General features: G+C 47.5%; 1 protein-coding gene across 4 annotated transcripts in view; it reads left to right on the top strand.

Moving 5' to 3' along the window:
* The window catches only part of B4GALT1 (beta-1,4-galactosyltransferase 1), a 56,449-nt gene extending 31,235 nt beyond the window's left edge, over nt 1-25,214 (top strand). The window contains exons 3-6 of one of the 4 annotated variants that reach the window (XM_055578804.1): nt 11,335-11,522; nt 18,620-18,742; nt 21,744-21,848; nt 22,343-25,214. In XM_055578804.1, coding sequence (XP_055434779.1) covers nt 11,335-11,522; nt 18,620-18,742; nt 21,744-21,848; nt 22,343-22,475 — 549 coding nt within the window. In that variant the 3' untranslated portion in view covers nt 22,476-25,214. The other 3 variants (XM_055578807.1, XM_055578805.1, XM_055578806.1) reach the window with 3 other exon arrangements.
* Nucleotides 25,215-25,530: the final 316 nt, after the last annotated feature.

Genomic DNA, 25,530 nt, shown 5'->3' with positions numbered 1-25,530 from the left:
TGGCCAAGTGAGGCACAGACCAAGGCCCCAAGAAAATCTGCTTGTAAGATAGCCAGACAGTTGGGCTTTATCATGGAAGAATATTTGTATTATGTAAGAGAGAAGAGGTATATGCCCTGCAAAATCCAAGCCACTTCAGTCCAACGAGTATTTGTTTAAAAAAAGCCGTGCCATCAAGGAACACTTGTCTGATGCCAGTGTGCACGTGTCGATCATGGTAGGATTCAGGAGCCCGTTATTAAAGCAGTGGCTTTGAGCGCCTGGAAGAGGAAGCCACGGTTACCAGGCCAGCAGGGATCACTAAGCACAAGCCACGCCAGCTGCCTCTCCTTTCCCTCATTGATAATTGTTATACCGGTAGATGAGTGATAACAAGGTAGACACCGTGGCAGATTGTTTCATCAGGGTGTCTGATAGCCTCCCACAAATCTGCCTGAACAGAAAAGTTAGACAGCTGTGGTCTGGGTGGCATATAAACTGTATAGATTAAAATACATAACTTGGGTAAAGAGTTTTAAAGAGAGTGAGTGATGATGCCAAGTGTTTGAATTTAGGTGACTCTGATCAAGGAAGACTTGGGGGCGGGAGTGGAGAATGCTAATGTATAGAAAGGTTGTATTTTAGGTAAATGTGAGATTGCCTCGTACAATTATAAAGTCAAACATATATTGGACTGGTAAAATTTAGCCGCTGTCCTAAGTTCCTATGGCAGGATTTGTATAGATATTACCCAAGTTTCAAACAACAGATTTCCACATGTCTTACACCAGCTATTTCCTCTTGCCTGCCCCAGTCCAGGCTGGCAGAACAGTAAACAGGCAAGCCAGCTTGGACCAGCAGTACCGCTGTGCCAGCTCACCCCGGTCACTGCCCAAGACGGGACTTCTCCCCAAGTGTGCTCTCCGAAATGGGGACCTGAGGTCACGTGCATTTGAGGGATGCTGGGGACAACGTGAAGCAGGTTTTGTTCCTGCAGAGCCTTCAGTGTCCTGGTGTACATGACAGCCTCCAGAGGGAACTCGGCACGTTTCCTGAGCTCATCTGACTGGAGGAACCGCCTTCCAAGAACCATCTCAAGTGACAACTATTCCGTGAATTGAACGCTGGGGGAAAGCAGGCCTCCTCTTCTCCCACCTCCTCACTTTCCCTAGGATGCTGAGAAACACCCCCAACTCCTGTCTTCTCCCACATGTATCTCAGCATCGGAAAGATTTTATTTTTCATTTTTCAAACCTTTACATCTCTCTTTTTTTTTTCCTCTAGTCTGGTCAGTATAATCATCTCCCCCTCAACACCCCACCACCACCCCTACCCTCTGCTCTAGTCCGTGTCTTTTGGTTTCTTCATCTTTTTCTGCTCTCCCAAGGGTTAACTTTCCGCCTTGAGAAAATCATTTCTTTTATCTCCCTCTCCCCCAGCTAATCTTATTTCTTCTGCTCCAGCTCCACCCTGATTATCTCTTTGGGAAAATATGATCTGACTTCCAGGTAACCAAGTCATAAAGAAACCTGAAATTGCCCCTACCTTTCCAGCAAAGAACATCTTGTATGGTATCTATAAGAAACCCATAATAAAGCGATGATAGGAAAACCCAAGCCTTGAAAGAGGTGGGAGGGGAAACATTTGGAGCGTGCCCTCTCTACAACTTAGAACCTTCCCATGTTCCCTATGTTACAATTAGATGCTCCGGTTCAGAGCATCTGGCTTGGGTTTTGTGTACCATTTGTTGAGCAGCTAGGCCTCTTAGTGTCTTCCTATCTCAGACACCCTGCTGTCATCTTGACATTCATTCACTGCCCCGCCCCAACACACACACCCGATTTAAGAAGAGAAAGTGCCTAAAATAGGAGGGGCCCCTGAGACATCTAGCCCTCAGGTTCTCGGGCAGGTTTTTAAGAACAAAACCTCCCCCTGCCACATTGAAATGCTGCCTAGCCCTGCATCCACAGTGGGTCACATTGGGTCACAGCATGTTCTGCCTGAAGTGGGGGCTGTGTCCCCACCTCTATCCCTGACTTCCCCTTCATTCTTTGCCGGGATTCACCTGTACCCCTGAGGTACAGAACAGAGAGTTCTGTTCTCATCTGTTTTGCTGATGAGGAAACTGAGGCTCAGGGGTCAGGGGAAGGGACTGGTAGGAAGGCACGTAAGCCACAGTAGGGCTGCAGCTCCGAGCCCAGCCCCATGCCCTAGCGCCCTCTCAGCACATTAGCACCAGTTCCCTTCTCAAGGGCACTTAGTCCCTCCTCCTCAGAGCTGGGCGTCCAGGAATGGCAGTGAGCTCCAGGCTCAGACTGCCTCGGTGTCGGCTCTGCCCCTTCCCAGCTCAGTGACCTTGGACTCAAGTCCTTCACAGCTCGGTTTCCTCATTCATGGGAGGGGAAGGCTTCAGTCCTTCGCACGCATGGGAAGGGGCTGTGACGCACACACCTGGCACACGGGAACCCTCCGTAAACATTAGCTGCTTTGAGTTCCTTCTCCCCCCGCCCCCCACCGTCTCCCATCTTCCTGCCTGTTTTCTCTGCCCAGGACTGTGGTGATAAACTCTGTACTCTTTTCTCTGCCTCCTGTTTCACCCCCGCTCAGTACCAGTATTGAGACCCTCCCTCCCATTCTTGGGTTCTCTGTGGGAGCAGAAGGTCGTGGACTTAGGGACCATGGCCCACCTGCCAGCTTCTTCAGAGAAGGGTTGTGTCTCGGGCTCCACCCACAGGGGTGAGCTTGCATGGGCTTCTGTGGCTCCTGCTATGGATCCTTAGCTGTTGACCACTTTCTTTTGGTTCAGTCCCCTCCAATCCCCATCATAACTTGCATCTCACAAGAAGAGGGGTAGAGGGTTGAGTAAGTCCTGAGAAGCAGCAGCATTGCTGTCTGTCCTCAGCATCCGGCCCTCCTCTTGCCTTCTTCCACCGGCGTCTGAACATCCTATTAGGGTTCTGGCAGGTCTGGCCTTTCAGAGCCAAGGGTGCTACTCTGAGGCTCAGATATCCTACCTGAGGTCCAGCGCAGTACAGAGGAGGACAGTAAGATATTTTAGCAGATGGGAGGTGGGGTGCACACCTCACTTCCTTATACTTTCATTGAGAAAGGAAACTATAAAACCACCAAGGGCAGAGGGAAGGCAGATCACCACCTGGCAGCCCTAACTCTAATAAGAAATACAGGATGTTTGTGAGATAAGTCACCAGGGAAATTACCAAATGGATGACAAATGCAAGTGGGTTCGTAGTAGCCGTGGCAGCACCTTGCCCCAGAAACAGGGCCCAAGATCCGTCTCTGATTCAGTTTGTAGGTCTTCTGGTGCCTCTGCGCTCATTCAGTTTTTCTAGCTCCGACCATGGTATGCCCTCTCTAAACTCCATTATGTCCTCGCCCACAGGCAAGGGTCTGAAGGGCATGGAAGCCTGAGCTTGGCACCCGGACTGAGACCTGCCGCCACTTCCCCTCAGGTCTCCTTCACACGCCGCACTGGACTCACCACCATCCCTGAGACATGCTCCCTCCTGGACCTCTGCTCATGCTGCATCGAATACCTCTATCCTGCGTGCCTCCCTTCCCTCCCCTGGTTGCTTTCTTTCTGGCCACCATGGAAGGCCCTCCCCTTAGCTCTGCAAAGGCGTGGAGTGGAGCTGTGCTGCCTTCTCCATCTGGGCTGCTTCCAGGCCGCATAGTGCTTTCTAGTGAGGGGAGAGGAGTGTTTGCCTGCGTGCGGGCTCTCCCCGCCCCTGCGGCCCCGAGACCCACATCCCTCAGGCTTGACTCCCTTGTCTCCCTGACCACCAGGCTCCATGATTCATCCACTGCACGGTTAGGGTGTGGAGCCAGAGCTGCTTCCTGTGGATCCATCAGCTCTCGGGACAGGACCCTTTGCTCCTGGCTTTCTGGCAAGTGAGAACCTGAGACGTGAAGCCTCCTTTCCCCTCCAGGCCAGGTCATGACCCCTGGGAACCTGCATGACCTTCTCCCGTCTGCCCCCTCAAAGCTTCCTGCCCAGCAGAGACCCTACTTTAGCCCTGTAGTGGTTGATGGTCATAATACATGATGGTCTTTTGGACTGAGCCTCTTTCATGGTCTCAAAGTTTGAGTTTTGACCGTGACAGCCCCTGCTGAGGCAATGGGTACCCCTCCTCCACAGCGTTCCTGCTGAGGGAAGACTCCCAGAAGGGAGCAGCTTGCTGGGGGTCTCGTGATGGCCGGGCAGCAGAGCCAGGACAGAAATCACCTGCGGCCCCTGGAATGCCTCACCTTGCCATGTGTCTGTTCCTCACTGAGGAGCAGCTCCATTTCCACTTGGCAGTGTCCCCCGTGAGTCCCACTGGGTCACAAGAAGAGGACAGTGGCTTGGGAGTAGCAGCCTCAGAACCCCCAGGAGGCTGGCCCAGTTGTCATGGTTATGGGTAAAACCTGGCCTGAACGGAGGCCCCAGCTCCCATCCGAAGAGTCTCCGTCCAGCTTTGGAGTTTTTCCCCTCTTCCTTCTCATCTGTGCACAGTCGTGAGGTGGTTCTAAGCTGCTTGTCTGAGACCAAGAGTGGGCAGGTTTGGAGACAGCCCCTGGCACCCTCAGTGAGTGAGAGCCTCTGTTACCCTCCTTGGCTGCTTACCTGTGTCCCTGGGCCAGGCAGTTGATTCCTAAATGAGGCCAAGACCGTTAGAGTGCAGCAGGCTCGTGCGTCTGGCCCGCTCCGGAGGACAGCCGCCTGGGCCTGAGGCATCCCCCTGGGTTGGTTTCCATCTTGATTGTTTGCCACCCGCCTGCCTGCCCTGCATTTCCTGCCTGAGCTGTCAGTACCCAGATTGAGGTATGCAGGAGTAGGGCTGCGGAGGGGGGGGACCGGCCCCATTCTGCAGCAGCCCCTTTCTCTGGGCACTGGGACCTTTTGTGGGACGGCTGTAGATATCCGCATCCCACCGCTGCTCATGTGCTGCCCCCGTGACTGGTCGTTTCCTTTGCCGTGTGTTTCCCCTTGCTCTGTCTGTGGCTCGCTCCAGCCTGCAGGGATCATGTTGAAGCAGCACTTACAAGTACTTGCCTGAGCTGGTGAATTGCCTCCCTGGGCATTGTCCTGGGAAATGTCATTCCCCCGTGACTTTGTGATGGGGACTGACCACTTATTAGGAATGTGCCTTTGCCTTGGAACCAGGGTGGCCACAGCCCAGACCCTTGCCTCTCTTCCTCACGTCTCTCCCTTGCAGCCATCCTTGTCTCTCTTTTCTTTTTTTCCTTCTAGTGGGGGCCCTTTGCTTTTCCTTGTTAATCCTGTTTGTAGCAAAGCAAGCTGAAGGAGGACCTCCTCTCTGTGATCTGCTTCTTGCTCTCCACCTGCTCCTCTTCTGTGCCCTTCACCTCCTAGAGAGAGAGGAATGCCGACCTTACTACCGCTGCGACTGCTGCCGCCGCTGCCACCACCGCCGCCACCCTGGTAATGTCCATATGCCCCCAAATCCAGTCCAAAGCCCAGGCGCTGCTGGACAGGGGGAAGCTGTGTAAATGATCCTGAGCATGTGCCATCCAGGGCCCTGGGGTTTCCCAGGCAGGGCCCTGGCCCCTGTGGGCTCACTCAGAAATGCTGAGGTTGGTGGGAGCCCACCTGTTGTGCAAAGGTCAAAGAGACTGCATTAAAATCAAGCCGGAGTTGAGCTCATACTGTATGTATGTATACTTTTGTACCTTGCTTTTTTCCCTTAAATTGTATATCATCAACATCTTCCCATGTTATTTCATAGTCTTCATAATCATCACTTTCCATGCCTTCATAATAGTTGAGCATGTAATTCTACCATAATTAGTGTAGACATTCCTCTGTTAGAAGGCCTTTAGGTAATTTTCACTTTCTCAGTAGTGTAAATAAGACTGTAATGAACATCTTTCAGTTTATGGCTTATTCTGTGCTTGTTTCTTCCATATTTAGATTTATTTCTCTAAGCTAGATTTTCAGATACAAGACTATGGCTTCAGAAATGGTGTAAACATTTCTATGGTTTGTAATACAAGTGGCCAAATTGCTTTCTTGAAAATGAAGCCTTTATTTTCTGAGTGTTTTTCTGCAGCAAATCTCATCTCAGTGCCTTAGGCCCTGGGAGAGAGGCAGACATCCTGTTGTAGAACTGAAGTTTTAAAATTATTTTCTGTTTACCTTGCCCAGAGTCCTTGCTTGGCTGTTCTATTAGTTCTGTTCTCTCTGAAGGGACCTTATGGCTCTGACCTGTGTTCTGGTCTGTCAGGGGCCAAGGATATGCCCTCTCTTGTGAGTAATTACTGTAGCAAACAAGAGGACTACTGCCCACCCCCAACGAACCCTGGAGGGCACGTTTCCTTCACTCACTGGGAGAAGAGCTTAAGTCTCTGATCCAGGTTTTATTGAGGGCCTTGTCTGAACTCAGGGCTCCTGTGTTATTAAGATTCAAAGCCAGAGACCCAACTGCTGTGAAATAATGGGTCAGTGGATATTAGCCTGCCACAGACTCAGCGTTTGTGTAATCCCAGCAATTCTCTGGAGATCCCCTCACAGCCAGCCTGTCTACCCTCCCGAGGCTTGCCAGTCAGTCCTGCTACATGGCTGCCTGGCCAGAGCTTCCTCTGCTTGTCTGCCACCCATTTGTCCTGGGTCTTTCCTCTTGGAGTCTGAGGGGGCACAGAGAAGCATGCAAAAGGATATTTCTGCAGAGATTTCCACTGCCTGCAGACCTGCCTCTGGAGCTGTGGGCTCGAGAGCCTGTGGGTTACTGTAGCTATTGTGAAGGGGAGGAGTGGTGTGATGGGCAGGGGGTGTGTGTAGGAGCAAAATTGTTTCTCCTGTCCCATAGAAATTCTGATTCTTTGAGACTCTGGGCTTAGGGTTGGTGTTTCCAACCTCTTTGCTGCTGTGTTTTTGGTGGCGGAGGGGCCAGGTAGTCAGCTCCCGTGCCATCATGGTCAGGGGATATGTGTGCTGTGTACACATGAGGGCCTGACATCCAGGGAAGCCAGGGTGGTTTGGTGGGTCTTCTAGAAACTGAGAACTTGGGCAGTTGGCGCTGTGGTTTTCGGTAGTTGGTCATTTGTCTCCTCTTACCATCAGGGAAAGGCTGCACTTGCCTTAACCACAGGATTTGCCTGGTGATTAGACCAGATTCTGGTGCCTCTCCTGGAAACCCCACCAAGGCTGCTCGCAGGTGCAGCGCACAGGCCTGGGAACAAGTGAGGTGTGAAATGGGGAAGTGGAGTCCCCACCTTAGCCCTTCCGGAGAGGCATTCTCTGCTTGCCCCGTGTCATTGCCTAGTCTCCAGTAATCATGCCATAGCTTGCAGACTGGTCTTGCTGCCCTCAGTTGGCAAGTAGGGCACAAATTCCTCCTGGACTTGCAAAACATAATTCTCATTTAAAACCTCAAGAGCTTCCTATGGCCGGAATGAAAAAGAGAAAGTCTTGATTATTTAGCAAAGTTCCTAGCCTCCCTTTCCTGCCTCATGTTTTGGTCCACATCCACCTTCTTGTCTTAGTCTGGCTTCCCCAGTCTGTATTTCTGTAGTTCCTTGAATGCTATCTTTTCCTCACAGGCTTTACAAATGCTGCTTGCTCATCTCGGAATATTCTTCTCATGCCTCCCAACTAAACTTGGCTAGTTTCTTCGAGGCCTTCTCTAATTTTCTACGATTGGGTTCGTGTTTCCACCTCTACTTCTCTGTATGTGCTGGGCTGGGGAGCTCTTTTCTCCTCCTTCCCCTTTAGCTAGCTGTCCACCCTAAAGAGCTCATCACCTCATAAAAATACAATTGCCTGTTTAACTTGGAACTTCTCAAAAGCAGGGCTTGTGTCTTTTCTTTTTCTGTATTCCTACTGCTAAGCAAAAAGTAGATACCCAATAAATGAGCAGAATCAATATATGAAAAAGAGGGAGAAACAGGGCCCTCTGGTCCTCTCCCATCTCCGGAGCAGGCTTTTCTTTTCTTTTATAATTTAATTGAGATATAATTACATATCATACAGTATACCTATTTAAAGTATATAATTCAGTAGCTTTTAGTATATTCAGAATTGGGCATCCAGCAACCATGATCAATTTTAGAACATCTTTATTAAGCCAAAAAAACTCCCCTATGCTTCTTAGCTATCAATTAACTCCTCCATTCTCTCCTGCCCTAGTAGCTACAATTCTACATTCTGTATCTATGGATTTGCCTGTTCTGGACATTTCATATAAGTGCAATCTTATCTGTGATCCTTTGTGACTGATTTCTTTCACTTAGCATGATGTTTTCAAGGTTCATCCAATTTACAGCATGTAGCAGTACTTCATTCTTTTTATTGCAGAATAATGTTGAATTGTATGCGTATACCACATTTTATTTGTCCATTTATCAGTTAATGGCCATTTGCGTTGTTTCCACTTTTTAGCTATCTAAAAAGTGCTGAACAGTGCTGCTCTGAATTTTGTTTGAAAGTTTTTGTGTGGACATGTTTTCATTTCTGTTGAGTATATACGTGGGAGTAGAGTTTCTGGATCACATGGTGACTCTTTGTTTATCCATGTGAGGAACTCCAGACTGTCTTCCAAGATGGCAGCACGATTTTGTATTCCCACCAGCAGTGTATGAGGATTCTGTTTTGAGTGGACATATTACTTGCTCTTATGTTTAGGGTAAATGTTTAGGGCTCTCAAAAAAAGGTTTTAATGCCTTGGAGAGCCATCTGACACTTCTTGAGACATTTGTCCCTGCCACCCAGATCTGCCCGAAGGGCATTGGGTTTGCTGCATGAAGTGTCTGGAGAGCGTAGACTCTGCCAGGCCTCCCACCTCACGTGTCCTCACTCTTCCCCAGGTCAGCACACTGACCAGGCCCAGACTCCTGTCCCCTCTGGACTGATGGATGTTGGCCTCTCTTGACTGATACACCCACTTGTCAGTCACCCCACACATGGGGAAAGGGGTAGAACAGGTCTGCTCTTTGGGTTTCTCCTCCAGACTGCCATTGGTCCTGGGGTTGGCACCAGCGGTGCCCATTCATGGTTCCATATTTCTAGTTCCTGTGAGAGGAAAATGCTTAGGGTAGTCTCAGTCAGGTATCTGCTTAGATCAAACAGTCATGGCCAACAGGCCAGGTCCTGTGCTTCAGACAAGGCCACCAACACCCTGCTTCTATCACTGGGGAGCAGACCAACAGAAGGGAACAGTGGGCAGCGATTCTTGGGTGGGGGTCTGCTCCACAACTGGGAAAAGGCTTTGTTGGAACATTGCCGGTTCACTTGTTGGAAACATGTTCAATGGGGCTGAATTTTATCTCGCAATATTCAGAGAAAGCTAACTCTTTGAGAATCTTAATGGGGCTGGAGGAGGAAAATGGAAACCACTAGATGCAGGCCTCTATTTCCAGGAGGTCGAAGGGTGTGGGAGAAGGAAGCAAATCAGATTTGGGGGTGAAGGTTGTTAACAAGATTGTTGAGATGATTAAAGGACACACCATGCTTGTAAAATACTTCCCTGTGCCTGGTGTATCAGATCCCCCCGAGAATATTAGCGGTGTGTTATAATAATAATAATAATGACAACAACTTCATATGCAGTTCCTAAACTTTGGTCTTTTTTTTTTTCTCTTGGTCTCAGGACTTACACAGAATTAGCTGAAGGCAGAATTCTAAATGGTTCTTAACTGGCGTGTGTGCCTGCGTGCGTGCTCAGTTGTGTCCAGCTCTTTGCGACGCCATGGTGCCTCTCTCTTACCTGACAGAGCAGCCCAAGTACACCCCGAGTACCACAGGGCGCAGCCTTCTCCCTTTACCACACATGGTTAGAATGCTTTGTCACAGGCTGAAGAAAGGAGCTCTCATGTAAAATGTTTCATTTACTCTTTTGGGCTGCTCTTTCTGACTTTCTGGTACTTGTCTTTCTCAAGTGGTCTGTTGCCCCAAGTCACCCTCCTGACACTGGGGGATGTGGCACCATCCGGGCACTCTGTCCTCACTTAGGCAGCCTGGTGGAGAGCCAGTGTCCAGGCCCTATCTTAGAGTCCTGGAGAGAAGATGTTCAGCACCCCACCTTAGAGACTGTACAGATACTGTAGGCCCTCGTGAGGCACAGTTTCCCCCAAAGTAGAGGTCCTTGATCTTGTTGATCCTGAGAAAGACTGAAAAGTGAGGGTTCTAGAGGGCTGGGTTCCAGCACCAGCTGTGTCACTTATGTGGCCTTAGTTTCTTCATGACAATGGTGGGAGAATTCCAGCCAGGATGCGAGTATGGGTATTGAAGTGCTTGTGAATTCAGTGTAAGCATGATTGTGTCGATGATGTTACTGTCCTTACTAACCTGGGGTCTTGGTAACTGGTAAGAGCAGAGACCCATGAGAGGCCCCTTAGGTTGGAGTCTCCCCAAAGGGTTGTCATCTGCCATTGTATGTTGAAGTCCATCCATTTGTCTACTCATCCAGCCATCCATCCATCCAGTGGTTATATACTGAGCTCTTACTGTATGCCAGGCTGTGTTCCAGGCCTGTTTCCAATGGGTGAAGAAACAGCAAAAAAAAAAATTCCAGCGTTCATTGAGCTTAGGTTCTAATTGGGGGAGACTGAAAATAAACAAGAGAAGTAAATAAAATATGAAGTACCTTTGCACCAACACACTTAATTCTTGTAGACCCCGTGGTTGGCATCCTGAAGCGGGTGTCCTCCTCTCTCATACACACTATGTATGTACAGAGCCCTGTAGCTCAGTGGTCCCACCCTACACGGTGAGCACTGGGAGGGCAGAGACTGACTTGAGTTTGCCATATTTCCTGGTGCCTGGTTTAGTGACAAATACCTGGACCCAATGTGATGATCAAACCCTAGTCAACCACACAAAAGCAGGTAGAAGTGAAAAAGTCCCATTGTCAGTAGTTTCCTGATATCCTTCCTGCAATTAGCCTGTATGTACTATAAGAATAAATAACACATCTGTTTAAACACCTTTCACCTAACAATACTATCTCAATGATCATTTCCTTTTAGAGCATCCTTATTTTTTTTTTTTAAAACAGCTCTATTCCATTATATGGATGCATCATGGTTTATTGAAGCCGTTTCCTGGTCATGCTTACATCATTGTTTGCAGCCTTTTGCGTTGGTGAACATGTGGTGAAAAGAGTGAACACGTTGTTCATCTGTCATTTGCACACTTGCAAGTCCTACAGAATAACTCCTAGAAGAGGGATTGCTGGTTCAGGGAATGCTATTCAGAATTGAGTTGTAAACTGAGGGTAGAAAATGAGGCCCAGGAATGGTCTAAGGGCCACGTGAAGCAGACAGGTCACCAGTCCCCATGAGTGTTTGGCTGAAAGGCTTCATGGCATCTGATGGCACTTTTTTTTGTTTCTGCACCAGGCTGGAGAGTCCATGTTCAACCGCGCAAAGCTCCTCAATGTTGGCTTTAAAGAGGCCTTGAAGGACTATGACTACAACTGCTTTGTATTTAGCGATGTGGACCTCATCCCAATGAACGACCATAACACCTACAGGTGCTTTTCACAGCCACGGCACATTTCTGTAGCAATGGATAAGTTTGGATTTAGGTAAGAGATGTTTACTGGAATCTGCAGAAAACATTTTTGTGTCTTCCATGACAACCAGGGAACACAGTTCCTCTAGCCCAGGAGTAGTGCCTCTTAGGCTTTGGAGGAGAATGCCTTTTGGGAGAACTGGGTGCTTTTGAAGCACATGTGTGTGAATGCTGTGTTAAGTCTCTTCAGAGTGCACATGTGCTGAGTGCTGTGCTAAGTCACGTCAGTCGTGTCTGACTCCTTGCACCCCTATGGACCGTAGCCCACCAGGCCCCTCTGTCTGTGGGATTCTCTAGGCAGGAATCCTGGAGTGGCTTGTTATGCCCCACCTCCAGGGGATCTTCCTGGCCCAGTGATCGAACCCATGTCTCTTCCGTCTCCTGCATTGGTAGGAGTTCTAGACCACTGGAGCCACCTGGGAAGTCCTTTGAAGCTCATCAGTTCAGTTCAGTCACTCGGTTGTGTCCGACTCTTCGCGACCCCATGGACCACAGCGCGCCAGGCCTCCCTGTCCACTACCAACTCCTGGAGTTTACTCAAACTCATCTCCATTGAGTTGGTGATGCCATCCAACCATCTCATCCTCTGTCATCCCCTTTTCCTCCTGCCCTCAATCTTTCCCAGCATCAGGATCTTTTCAAATGAATCAGCTCTTTGCATCAGGTGACCAAAGTATTTGAGTTTCAGCTTCAACATCAGTCCTTCCAATGAACACCCAGAACTGATCTCCTTTAGGATGGACTGGTTGGATCTCCTTGCAGTCCAAGGGACTCTCAAGAGTCTTCTCCAACACCACAGTTCAAAAGCATCAATGCTTTGGTGCTCAGCCTTCTTTAGAGTCCAGCTTTCACATCCATACATGACTACTGGAAAAACCATAGCCTTGACTAGACGGACGTTTGTTGGCAAAGTAATGTCTCTGCTTTAGTATGCTGTCTAGGTTGGTCATGACTTTCCTTCCAAGGAGTAAGCATCTTTTAATTTCATGACTGTGATCACCATCTGCAGTGATTTTGGAGCCCAGAAAAACAAAGTCAGCCACTGTTTCCACTGTTTCCCCATCTGTTTCCCATGAAGTGATGGGACCAGATGCCATAATGTTTGTTTTCTGGATGTTGAGCTTTAAGCCAACTTTTTCACTCTCCTCTTTCACTTTCATCAAGAGGCTCTTTAGTTCTTCTTCACTTTCTGCCATAAGGGTGGTGTCAACTACATATCTGAGGTTATTGGTATTTCTCCCGACAATCTCGATTCCAGCTTGTGTTTCATCCAGCCCAGCGTTTCTCATGATGTACTCTGCATAGAAGTTAAATAAGCAAGGTGATAATATACAGCCTTGACGTACTCCTTTTCCTATCTGGAACCAGTCTGTTGTTCCATGTCCAGTACAGATTTCTGAAGAGGCAGGTCGGGTGGTCTGGTATTCCCATCCCAATTCTTTCAGAATTTTTCAGTTTATTGTGATCCACACAGTCAAAGGCTTTGGCATAGTCAATAAAGCAGAAATAGATGTTCTGGAACTCTCTTGCTTTTTCAATGATCCAGCGAATGTTGACAATTTGATCTCTGGTTCCCCTGCCTTTTCTAAAACCAGCTTGAACATCTGGAAGTGTGTGGTTCACGTATTGCTGAAGCCTGGCTTGGAGAATTTTGAGCATTACTTTACTAGCGTGTGAGATGAGTGCAATTGTGTGGTAGTTTGAGCATTCTTTGGCATTGCCTTTCTTTGGGATTGGAATGAAAACTGACCTTTTCCAATCCTGTGGCCACTGCTGAGTTTTCCAAATTTGCTGGCATATTGAGTGCAGCACTTTCACAGCATCATCTTTCAGGATTTGGAATAGCTCCACTGGAATTCTATCACCTCCACTAGCTTTGTTCGTAGTGATGCTTTCTAAGGCCCACTTGACTTCACATTCCAGGATGTCTGGCTCTAGGTCAGTGATCACACCATCATGATTATCTGGGTCGTGAAGCTCTTTTTTGTACAGTTCTTCTGTGTATTCTTGCCACCTCTTAATATCTTCTGCTTCTGTTAGGGCCATACCATTTCTGTCCTTTATTGAGCCCATCTTTGCATGAAATGTTCCCTTGGTATCTCTAATTTTTCTTGAAGAGATCTCTAGTCTTTCCCATTCTGTTGTTTTCCTCTGTTTCTTTGCACTGCTCACTGAGGAGCACTTTCTTATCTCTCCTTGCTATTCTTTGGAACTCTGCATTCAGATGGAGAATAATCATAGTCGGTTATTATTTAAGGAGGGAAGTGGAGTCCAGAAGCACCTATACCTCTGCACCTTCAGGTGAGAAGTGTTTATATTTGGGATGGTACTTATCTTCAGGCTCCAGAGGTGTGGTTGTATTATTTGACTTTCTTCTCCCGTTCCCCTCACAATTTGGGAAGCAAATTGGAGTCATCTTCCCTCAGTAATTTCTTAGACTTGGGTAATTGAGCAGATCTTCCTTGGCACTTTAAGAAGGAACACGGTTCTCTTTCCCTGCAAAGCACAGGCTTCTGCTTAAACACTGGGGCTCAGACTTTCCCACCAAAATGCCCCTTTGCGAGGAAGCCAGCTGATGCCTATTCCCAGGAGCAGCAGTAATTAAAGCCTATTGTCATAGGTGGAAAATAGTCTTGTGGTCCATTTTTTTAATCTTAAAAAGTAAATTTGCATTTCATTCCATAATTTGTCCATATTCGTATCAACATAAACTTAAGGCACCTGTCAGTTGGGTAAACTGACCTCTTCCTCCATGCTCTAAGTCAACCTGGAAGCTCCAAGAAGGTGTGCTGTGGGTACCTTGTGTGCTGGGCATCCCTGGCTCAGGCTTGACTACCGCAGTACTGCAGGCCTGTGTGCCAACTGGCAGTCCCTTGGTATAGATACAACAGCTTTCTTTCAGACTCATTTTATTTATTTTTTAAAGTTTATTTAATTTTTTGGCCATGCTGGGTCTTTGTTACTGCACATGGGCTTTCTCTAGTTGCAGGAAGCAGGGGCTGCTTGTGGTCACAGGCTTCTCATTGCAGTGGCTTCTTTTGTCGTGAGCATAGGCTCTAGGCACGAGGGCTTCAGTAGTTGTGGCTCACGGACTTAGTTGCTCTGCAACACATGGGATCTTCCTGGACCAGGAATCAAACCAGTGTCCCTTGGATTGCAAGGCAGATCCTTAATCACTGGACCACTAGGGAAGCCCCAGACTCATCTTGCTCTCATCATTTCTTTCTGTCCCCCCTTGCTGGGGGCATGAGGGTTGTGAGATGAACAGAGGATGCTCTGAAGTCCTTCCCCAAGATTAAAGCATTCAGACCATAAACATCCTGTCTTAAAGGATGTAAACAGAACTTTGTACCCTCCTATCTTCCCCCTCTCCCTCCCTGTTTGTGCATCTTCTCCTCTTTGAGACACGCCGGTTCCTCTGAACTCTGCCCTTGAAGTGTGGTGGTGCTTACCTAATTCTTTACCACAGCATCATGTATATTTCACCCAGAACTAGTTAGGCTTGGGAGACGAGGCAGGAAGGTAAGAGAAACCAGCAGAGACAGCAAAACCAAATCTGGTCAGAATAGCATATACTTCCCCTGTGCAGTGGCTGAGAGTCCACTTCTATAAAAACACTGATTATGAAAAAGCCTTAATGGCCTGGTCACCTCTGGTTTTCAAACCCTCACATTATAAGTGCAGACTATAGTGTGCAGATAATCAAAGGGGGATGACTTGATGCTTAAATGATGATACCTAATTACAAGTGGATTATAGCTGTGAAAAGAAGAGAAGCGAAAAGCAAAGGCGAAAAGGAAAGATATACCCATCTGAATGCAGAGTTCCAAAGAATAGCAAGAAGAGATAAGAAAGCCTTCTTCAGCAATCAATGCAAAGAAATAGAGGAAAACAACAGAATGGGAAAGACTAGAAATCTCTTCAAGAAAATCAGAGATACCAAAGGAACATTTCATGCAAAGATAGGCTCGATAAAGAACAGAAATGGTATGGACCTAACAGAAGCAGAAGATATTAAGAAGAGATGGCAAGAATACACAGAAGAACTGTACAAAAAAGAGCTTCACGACCCAGATAATCATGATGGTGTGATCACTGACCTAGAGCCAGACATCCTGGAATGTGAAGTCAAGTGGGCCTTAGAAAGCATCACTACGAACAAAGCTAGTGGAGGTGATAGAATTCCAGTGGAGCTATTCCAAATCCTGAAAGATGATGCTGTGAAAGTGCTGCACTCAATATGCCAGCAAATTTGGAAAACTCAGCAGTGGCCACAGGACTGGAAGAGGTCATTTTCATTCCAATCCCAAAGAAAGGCAATGCCAAAGAATGCTCAAACTACCACACAATTGCACTCATCTCACACACTAGTAAAGTAATGCTTAAAATTCTCCAAGCCAGGCTTCAGCAATATGTGAACCGTGAATTTCCTGATGTTCAAGCTGGTTTTAGAAAAGGCAGAGGAACCAGAGATCAAATTGCCAACATCCGCTGAATCATTGAAAAAGCAAGAGAGTTCCAGAAAAACATCTATTTCTGCTTTATTGACTATGCCAAAGCCTTTGACTGTGTGGATCACAATAAACTGGAAAATTCTGAAAGAGATGGGAATACCAGACCACCTGATCTGCCTCTTGAGAAATTTGTATGCAGGTCAGGAAGCAACAGTTAGAACTGGACATGGAACAACAGACTGGTTCCAAATAGGAAAAGGAGTACGTCAAGGCTGTATATTGTCACCCTGTTTATTTAACTTCTATGCAGAGTACATCATGAGAAACGCTGGACTGGAAGAAACACAAGCTGGAATCAAGATTGCCGGGAGAAATATCAATAACCTCAGATATGCATATGACACCACCCTTATGGCAGAAAGTGAAGAGGAACTAAAAAGCCTCTTGATGAAGGTGAAAGTGGAGAGTGAAAAAGTTGGCTTAAAGCTCAACATTCAGAAAACGAAATTCATGGCATCTGGTCCCATCACTTCATGGGAAATAGATGGGGAAACAGTGGAAACAGTGTCAGACTTTATTTTTCTGGGCTCCAAAATCACTGCAGATGGTGACTGCAGCCATGAAATTAAAAGATGCTTACTCCTTGGAAGGAAAGTTATGACCAACCTAGATAGCATATTGAAAAGCAGAGACATTACTTTGCCAACAAAGGTTCGTCTAGTCAAGGCTATGGTTTTTTCAGTGGTCATGTATGGATGTGAGAGTTGGACTGTGAAGAAGGCTGAGCGCCGAAGAATTGATGCTTTTGAACTGTGATGTTGGAGAAGACTCCTAAGAGTCCCTTGGACTGCAAGGAGATCCAACCAGTCCATTCTGAAGGAGATCAGCCCTGGGATTTCCTTAGAAGGAATGATGCTAAAGCTGAAACTCCAGTACTTTGGCCACCTCAGGCGAAGAGTTGACTCATTGGAAAAGACTCTGATGCTGGGAGGGATTGGGGGCAAGAGGAGAAGGGGACGACAGAGGATGAGGTGGCTGGATGGCATCACTGACTTGATGACGTGAGTCTCAGTGAACTCCGGGAGTTGGTGATGGACAGGGAGGCTTGGCATGCTGCAATTCATGGGGTCGCAAAGAGTCGGACACGACTGAGCAACTGATCTGATCTGATCTGATCTTTGATTCATTAAAGCAGGCCCCCAGGGATCTTTGCTTGTGTATGCTTGCAGTCAGAATTCTGGAACGTATTTGAAAATAATAACTGCATCTTTTTTTTCATACATTTTGTATGGTTTGGCTGACTTCCCCCTCAAAGTCTGAGTTAGAGTTTTCCTTAATTTGTGTGATGGGTTTTGGTCTCTTTGGATTCCAGTAAAAGCCCAGTTGTGGTTTGGAGGTACACACAGGGCTGTCACAGAATCGCAGCCTTTATAAAGCCCACAGGAAAGCCTTTGCTTGCCCTCTGGGCACATCCAGATTCTTAACATTTCTCGTCAGTTCTTCCTCTGTGTCCCTCAGGAGTCCACGATTCATAACCACTGAAATATTGAAATGCAGAATGGTTTGGAAGGATGAAAGCCCAGATGCCCTGCTGCTTGAAAATGGGTCAAAATAGATTCATCATCATACATTTTGCCAAGTCAGGATGTGGTAGAATTTTCCAAGAAAATTTTTATTTTAGCAAATTTTGTCTTGATTGTTGGGGTCAGTGTTCAAGTCAGTATACCTTTGGAAGAATGAAAGCAAGACTGTAGATGGGCCAGGGGTGGGAAGGGGGGCATGACAGGGTGGGCACAGGAGACTCTAAAGCAGTCTCAGTTTCTGGGACCTTCTGGAGAAGGATTTCTGACCCATGGAAAGCAGGTTCTCAAGCAGTGCAGAACTGGGCCTCTGTATTTGTCACTGACTGATTGTCTAGATTAGCAGTGTTCTTGGAAAGTGCAAGATTCTGCTTTTTGATATCTGTGTCTTCTCTGAGGTAATCTGAGTCTGATATGAAAACAAAACAAAGGAAACCCTCATAAATCCCTAACTTAAAAGTTCCAGGGAATAAAAATAACTTTAGAAGTGTTTATATATCTTTAAAAAATAATAAGACCCTGATGCTGGGAAAGATTGAAGCCAGGAGCAGAAGGGGCGACAGAGGATAAGATAGTTGGCTGGCATCACCGACTTGACGGACATGAGTTTGAGCAAGCTCCAGGAGTTGGTGATGGACAGGGAAGCCTGGCATGCTGCAGCCCATGGGGTCACAAAGAGTTGGAGACGGCTGAGTGACTGAACTGATTCATCTTTGGCGGTGCTGGGTCTTCGTTCCTGCACGTGGGCTTTTCTCTAGTGGTGGCGAATGGGGCTAACTCTTCGCCGCAGTGTGTGGGTCTCTCATTGTGGTGGCTTCTCTTGTTGCAGAGCATGGGCTCTAGGCACACGAGCTCCAGTAGTTGCGGTTCTTGGGCTTGAGAGCACAGGCTCAATAGTTGTGGTACAGAGTGTAGTTGTTCCGAGGCAAGTGAGGTCTTCCTGGACCAGAGATGGAACCCATGTCTCCTGCATTGGGGGAATCCCAGAAGTATTTATATTTTGAGTGAACTTTATTAAAGAATAAATACTAACTACTGGTCCTCTGTGTGTGCGTGTGTATGGTTTTTTTCCCCAGCCTACCTTACGTGCAGTATTTTGGAGGTGTCTCTGCTCTAAGTAAACAACAGTTTCTCAGCATCAATGGATTTCCTAACAACTACTGGGGCTGGGGGGGTGAAGATGATGACATTTATAACAGGTAAGTGCCACAACTTAGATCTCGTGCTTCCCTGTCTCCCTTCACTTCTGGTTTTTCTCTCTGTGCTTGGTTATTTTGCAAGGATTGACCCTGAGGAGAGATGCAGTCCCCACTGAGCCTGAATTCTTAGGTGAGCCCTGCTGCAGATGCTCCAGGTGATAAAGAGTGTCTTAAGAGACACACCATGAGAACCCTTAATGAAACTGGAAAGCATCTGAAAATAAGCATGTGTGTAACTCTGATGTGCACTTGAAGGTTTTAACCTACCTGCATTAGGAACAAAAACAACAAAAAATGCAACCTGTACTCACTGCTGTATTTAAATGGATAACCAGTAAGGTCCTATTGTATAGCACATGGAACTCTGCTCAATGTTATGTGGCAGCCTAGATGGGAGGGAAGTTTGGGGAAGAATGGATACATGTATATGATGTATAGCTGAGTCCCTTCCTTGTCCACCTGAAACAATGGCAACATTTTGAATCGGCTATACACCAATACAAAAAAAAGTTTTAAAACATTAAAAAGTATCTTTAGGAAAACTAGCTTCTGTGATTTTTGCCTTAGCCTTCTGGAAAATGTAAAATGAGAAACATGTGAAGGGGTGACTCACACAACATGGCCATCCACACCCTGGGGCTCTTCATGAGTTGGTAAAACTTTATTATGTGAGTTGTCCTCACAGATGGTAAAAAAAAAAACCATCTGTCAGTGGCATTTGAAAGCACATTCTGCTTGGTTTTTCCTGGCAGTGGAATATTCACCCCTGCTGGTTGTAGGCAAAAAGCACCTTCTCCCTCTGGGAGCCAACCTGAACTTGCCACTGAGTTTGAAACCAGAATACACCCTGGTGCCTTCCTGAACTGGAGTACATTAATTTCATCATTAACAGAAGATGTCTTTCAGAGCAGCATCCAAGTCACTTAAGATTAGCTTTGCAGCATAGACCCAAGTCTTTAACACAGTCCTTGAAGAAAACTTGAATTTTAGAGATTGATTATCAATATGCAGAACACTGGGCCAGGCAGGGCCAGTGGGGAGGAAGACACTGAAGCCCTGAACAGGGATTCCAGACAGAAACAGACTTCCTTTCACAGCACTGCACCCAGGCAGCTGGGCTCATGTGATGGTGTACAAGACTGACGTGCTGCACAGACCTGAGTGATCAGAAAAGTCTCCAGGAGGGAGCCCCGAGGACAAACTCCTGAGGGTGGGGGAACAGAAGCATCAGTGGTTGTGGAGGAGCTTTCTGTCCTTTCTTTACAAAAAAGTTTTTAAAAATTTTAAATTGAGGTATAGTTGATGTACAGTGTATGTTTCAGATGTACGACATAGTACTTCACAGTTTTTAAAGGTTATATTCCATGTATGGTCATTATAAAGCTTTGGCTATAGTGCCAGTGGTGTGTAATACATCCTTGTGGCTTATTTGTCTTACGGGAAGTGGACATGTTAGTCACTCAGTCATGTCTGACTCTTTGCAACCCCATGGACTGTAGCCTGCCAGGCTCCTCTGTCCATGGACTTCTCCAGACAAGAATACTGGAGTGGGTAGCCATTCACTTCTCCAGGGGATCTTCCCAACCCAGGGATCAAACCTAGGCCTCCTACATTGCAGGCAGATTCTTTACCATTTGAGCCACCAGGGAAGCTATATTTATCTTATACGTAGTGGTTTTTACCTCTTAAACCCTTATGCCTATCTTGCTTCTCCTCCTGGAGCAGTTTTCCTGAAAGGTAAAGAACCTAACTCTTTCTCTGTACCAGCTTGCTTTTGCTAGGCCCTAGCTCAGCACCGAGGGAGGCCAGGCTGGGAACCTTTAAGTCACCTCAGACCAGCCATTTCTGCCTCTCGGCTTAGTGTTGTATTCTTCCTTTCAAGACTTTGGTTGGTATTCCTCATTCCTTTCTCCTTCAGAACCCACACAGAATCTTCCACTGTGATCTGGCTGCCTCTAGTCTTGTTCCCGGCTTTCCATTATTATACTGCCTAACAGAGAGACTTCCCATTGGCCAACTCTGTGTACAGTGTTGGGAAACACAGCATATAGTGAGCTCTCCATATCTGCAGATTACACATCCCCACAGATTCAACGCACCTCCAACCGAAAATATTCAGGGGGGAAGAAAAATTCCAGAAAATTCCAGAAAGCAAAACTTGAATTCCCTGTGCACCTGAGACTATTTCCATAACATTTACATTGTATTTATAACTCTCTCTATATCATTCACACTATATTAGGTATTATAAGTTATCTAGAGGTGATGTAAAGTATATGGGAGGATGAGGACGTGCATAGGTTATATGGAAATGCTACACATTTTACATAAGGGACTTGAGCAACCACGGGGAAGGAGGTGGTCCAGGAACCGATCCCCTAGGGATACCAAGGGATGACTGTGTTATATCCCTTTCAGACATTGGCCCTGTTCTGGGAGATGCTCTGGAAGGCCTCCATGATACAGTCTCTGCCCTTCTTTCCTGCTTCATCTCTGGCCACTTCCTACCCCAAACTTTGATGCTCCCAGAGGGCACCGCGCTTGCTCTCACCTCCCTGCCTTTGCCTGTGCTGTCCTGACTGCCCAAAATGTTCTGGCAAACACCCACTCATCTTCAGGGCTTGGCTCTGCCCAGTCTCGATCAGGTGGAGTTGGTTGCTTCTCCCTCTGTGCCGAGCATCCCCACGCCCACCTCCTCCCCTTCGTCCTGGCCCCTATGGCCCTACGTTCTAAGCATCCACATCATAAATTCCACGAGGGCAGACACCCCCAGTGCCTGGCACAGGATAGTCCCCCCACAAGATCTAGAACCAAGGGTAAAAGGTTATGAGGAAGGGGTGTGAGTTTTAACTGCTGCCTGTACACTGGGCTGGGGTGTGGGTTGGTGAGACCAGCTGGCAGGATAGGATGGTGGACGGGACAAAAGTCTTGCAGCTGGGGCTGTGGGACCTGGGTCTTGTGGCAGCTCTGTGATGACCACTTGTCCCTTTGCTCCTTACAGATTAGCTTTTAGGGGCATGTCTGTGTCTCGCCCAAATGCTGTGATCGGGAAGTGTCGGATGATCCGCCACTCGAGAGACAAGAAAAATGAACCTAATCCTCAGAGGTGTGTTCTCTTTTATTCTCTCCCCTGTGTGTGTTTCCTTCTTCCGCCTTCAGGTGGGGCTGGCTGCAGGAATGGGGCTCTGGAGTGGGCTCTGTGCCTCAAGGGAAAACAGGTTCTATCCACAGGGCAGGGTTGGAGTAGGAGGGAGGTGGTGGTGGTGGTGGTGGTGGTGGTTTAGTCACTCAGTTGTGTGTGACTCTGCGATCCCACGGACTGTAGCCCACCAGGCCCCTCTGTCCATGGGATTTCCCAGGCAAGAATACTGGAGTGGGTTGCCACTTCCTTCTCCAGAGGATCTTCCCGACCCTGGGATTGAACCTGCATCTCCTATATTGGCAGGTAGATTCCTTACTGATGAGCCACCGGAGAAGCCTAGTAGGAGGGAAAAGGGGCCATTAAAGTACACACGTTTAAAGTTTTGAGTTTTGTTTTTGCTTTTTTTTTTTAAGATTTTTGTTTTGGCTTCAAACCCTTTGTCTGTTTGTTCCTTGTAGGTTTGACCGAATTGCACATACAAAGGAGACAATGCTCTCTGATGGTTTGAACTCACTCACCTACATGGTGTTAGAGGTCCAGAGGTACCCGTTGTATACCAAAATCACAGTGGACATCGGGACGCCGAGCTAGCATTTTGGTGCACTGATCAGAGACCTGAAAATGGCCAGGGACCTCTGCTGTGTCTCTGCCCGTGTGCTGGGCTGGTCCCTCTCATTCTCACAATCAGTGATAGGCCCTCTCTGCTCATCATTCAGACGCCTTTCCGGACAACCAGGACGAGTGGGATATATTGCCCCCAACTTGGCTCAGCATGTGACTAATCAGCCCCACGAGGTGTATGTAAGCATAGAAACCATCAGCCTTTGGAGGCTCTCGGCATGTTCATGATTCACCCCAAAGAATCAAAGCTGTGCACAGCTCCAAATCTGGTGACTGTGGGACTCATCCCCGGCAAAAAAAAAAACAACAAAAAAAAAACTGCTAATTTGTTGTGATATAGGTAAGAGTTTTGCTTTAAATCATGGTATTCTTACTTTGTGAAAAATTGGAGAGTGCTGCTGAAATCGGATCGGTGTGGTGTTTTTCCGTTGTCGTGTTTTAACAGAAAAACACCCAGTTTCAACCATTCTCATGTTATCACCCCCAACCCTCGACCCTCTCTCCATGATATGCAACTATTACAATCACTGTGTATGTGTGTCTTTTCTTAGCAAAAGAATTTTAAAACTTGAGGCTTGAATTCCAAGGCCACTTTAGCCACCAGAGCAAAAGCCTTGGGTGTTCTCACAGTCAGTGGCCTTTCTCCAAATGTCTGATTTCTGAATGTAAATCCTTTTTTTAAATAGCATTTGTAGTATTTTAAAGAAAGAACAAATCAGATCCTCCTTATGGTCTAGCTTGATTTTTGTGTTGATCCAGAATGGCATAGTCTTTAGTCATGGCAATTTATTTTTCTGAGCATGCTATATAAACTTGAATTTCCTATGTATTTTTATTGTGTTTTACATGTGGGGATGGGGATTGAGCATTTTTTAGGGGGAAAAATAACGTATGCTGTAGTGGCCCCACATGGGCCTCGGATGGAGCTGGCAGGCCAGGTTTTCTGAAGAGCATAGACATCTTTGGGTCCTTCGGTGAGCGCCAAGGCGCCCCATGAGTGCTGTCAAGCTGGACTCTGCGGGGGAGGCAGACATCTTGGCCTGCCTGGCAGAGTTCCCCACCTCGCCACCTCCCTGCCCTCCCCAGGTGGGCAGGGCCAGGGAACAATCCCCACCTCCTCAGACTGATCCCAGCAACCCTCTTAGGCCCCAGGCTGTGGAGCTGGAAATGACAGCCATCAGATTGTTTACTGGCCTTCCATCTGCCCCTGGGGGCTGCCTTCCAGGCACCGTTGGCCGAACTGCCTGGCCCACCTTGCAGGACCGGTTTTCTGTCCTCCTCCTCTTCCTGCCTCCCTTATGCTGCCTTTCTCTTCCCTCCCTCCCCCTTTTTGTTCCATTGCCTCTTGCCTGTTTCCTAAAACTGGCCTGTGGCACTCAGGGTCAAACAGACTGTCCATTCTCCAGCATGAATGTGCCTTTTAATTAGAGATCTAGAGAGCAGTTCAGCTGAACACACCCACATTCCTCCCACGGCCACTCTGGTGCCGAAAGCGTCCCATCCCCCCTTAGGTTTTAGCAGGTGCTCCTACCCCAGGGAGGCCGACTCACAGCGGATGTCTTCCCCAAGCCCACCTCTGCTGCTGGAGGTTTTAGCCTGCCTGGGGTGAGATGCACAAGGCAGTTCCTGCCACCGGGCACGAGTGCTGGGTCCAGGCTGGGCAGAGGGCTTAAAATTCAGCTTTCTAATCCCAGGGTTAACCTTTCAGCTGGGGGCAGCCTAGAAACCAGCCCTCGGTGTGGACGCTGAACTGGTGCCTGGCCCCAGTCATACCTGTGCCTTTATTGCTTTGAACATTTCATGCTATTACCTGGTCCTTTTACCAGAAACCTTTGTGTTGGTTACAAATTATTTTCCACTGTAGCTGGGCTATGCAAAGAGTATTCTGTCTGTCAATTCCCACTCCTTAATAACGATGTTGTTAAAGCCAGGAAAAGCCCTGACAGGAAGCTTGGGGAAATGCAAAGAATGAAGACCTCACTTTCTGTCCCCAGATCCTGACTTTTCCAAAGTGCCTTAAAAGAAAGGAGACAAGTATCCTGGGTGGTAACCTTTTTGTTACTTTACTTTTAAAAATTAAATTCTGACTTTTTTTTTCTTTTTTGTTTTCCTATTACATTTTCTTTCATGTTCCATTGTAATAGTCAAATCTGTGGTTCATTCTCAGGACCACCGGAGACGCTGCTTCATCACCCGTTCCCCATTTGCTCATCTCCTGGTGCGCTCATGGGGTCCACCTGGGCCCAGGGTTAAGCCTAGCCCTGGTCTGGTTCATCAGATGCTGCAGCACTTACTTCCTCCCTGGGGAGTTGAGTACTGAGGGTTCAGGAGCATTTCCTTCACCTGGAAGTTGTCACCATGACATTGTCACGTGCCCTTCTCTGTTTCTGTCCATTCTATTGCTGGTGACCCTCTAAGGTGGCCTTTGGGAAAGGTCAGACGGCAGAGGTGGCGCAAGAGGGTAAAGGAAATGCTGGTGCTGCCCCCTCAGGGCCTCTGCTGACCAGTGGTGGGGGGGTGGGCTGGAGGGAGGGGAGCCTTCCTGTCCTAGAGACTTGTGTGCTGTGTATTTTGATTTCCCATGTACACAAATGTATGTATTTACCATTGTAAGTGGGTGAATGTCTGACGTTGGTGTTCAAAACAGAACTGTATTTTTGCCTTTAAAATCCAGTAATATAACGTGAATAAATGACCCTATCTTTGTAACGGCAGGTGGTGTCTCTTCTGATGTAAGGGGTTAGGTTCCTCCAAAGCTGGAGGGCAGTGATGGGGGCTGCCTGCTGGGAGGGTCTGAGGAAAGCGGGGCTCTACCTCCTCTGCCTGCCTCACTGTGTGGGGGGCGGAGCTGGGGGCTTGGGTGAGGGGAGGAGATGTTATCTCACCTGCCTGGGATCACACGCACCTTACCGGAATCAGCCGTTTCCCCATCTGAGTCTCATACGGATATCCGTAAAATGGGAATAGTAACACACACACTTTCTGAGGCTTAAAAGAGATGTGTCTAAAATACAGCGATAGGCGC

This window comes from Bubalus kerabau, chromosome 4 (assembly GCF_029407905.1).
Source record: "Bubalus kerabau isolate K-KA32 ecotype Philippines breed swamp buffalo chromosome 4, PCC_UOA_SB_1v2, whole genome shotgun sequence".
Classification (NCBI taxonomy): Eukaryota; Metazoa; Chordata; class Mammalia; order Artiodactyla; family Bovidae; genus Bubalus; species Bubalus kerabau.
The sequence above is the reverse complement of the archived record's forward strand: the minus strand, read 5'-3'. Positions and strand labels throughout refer to the sequence as shown.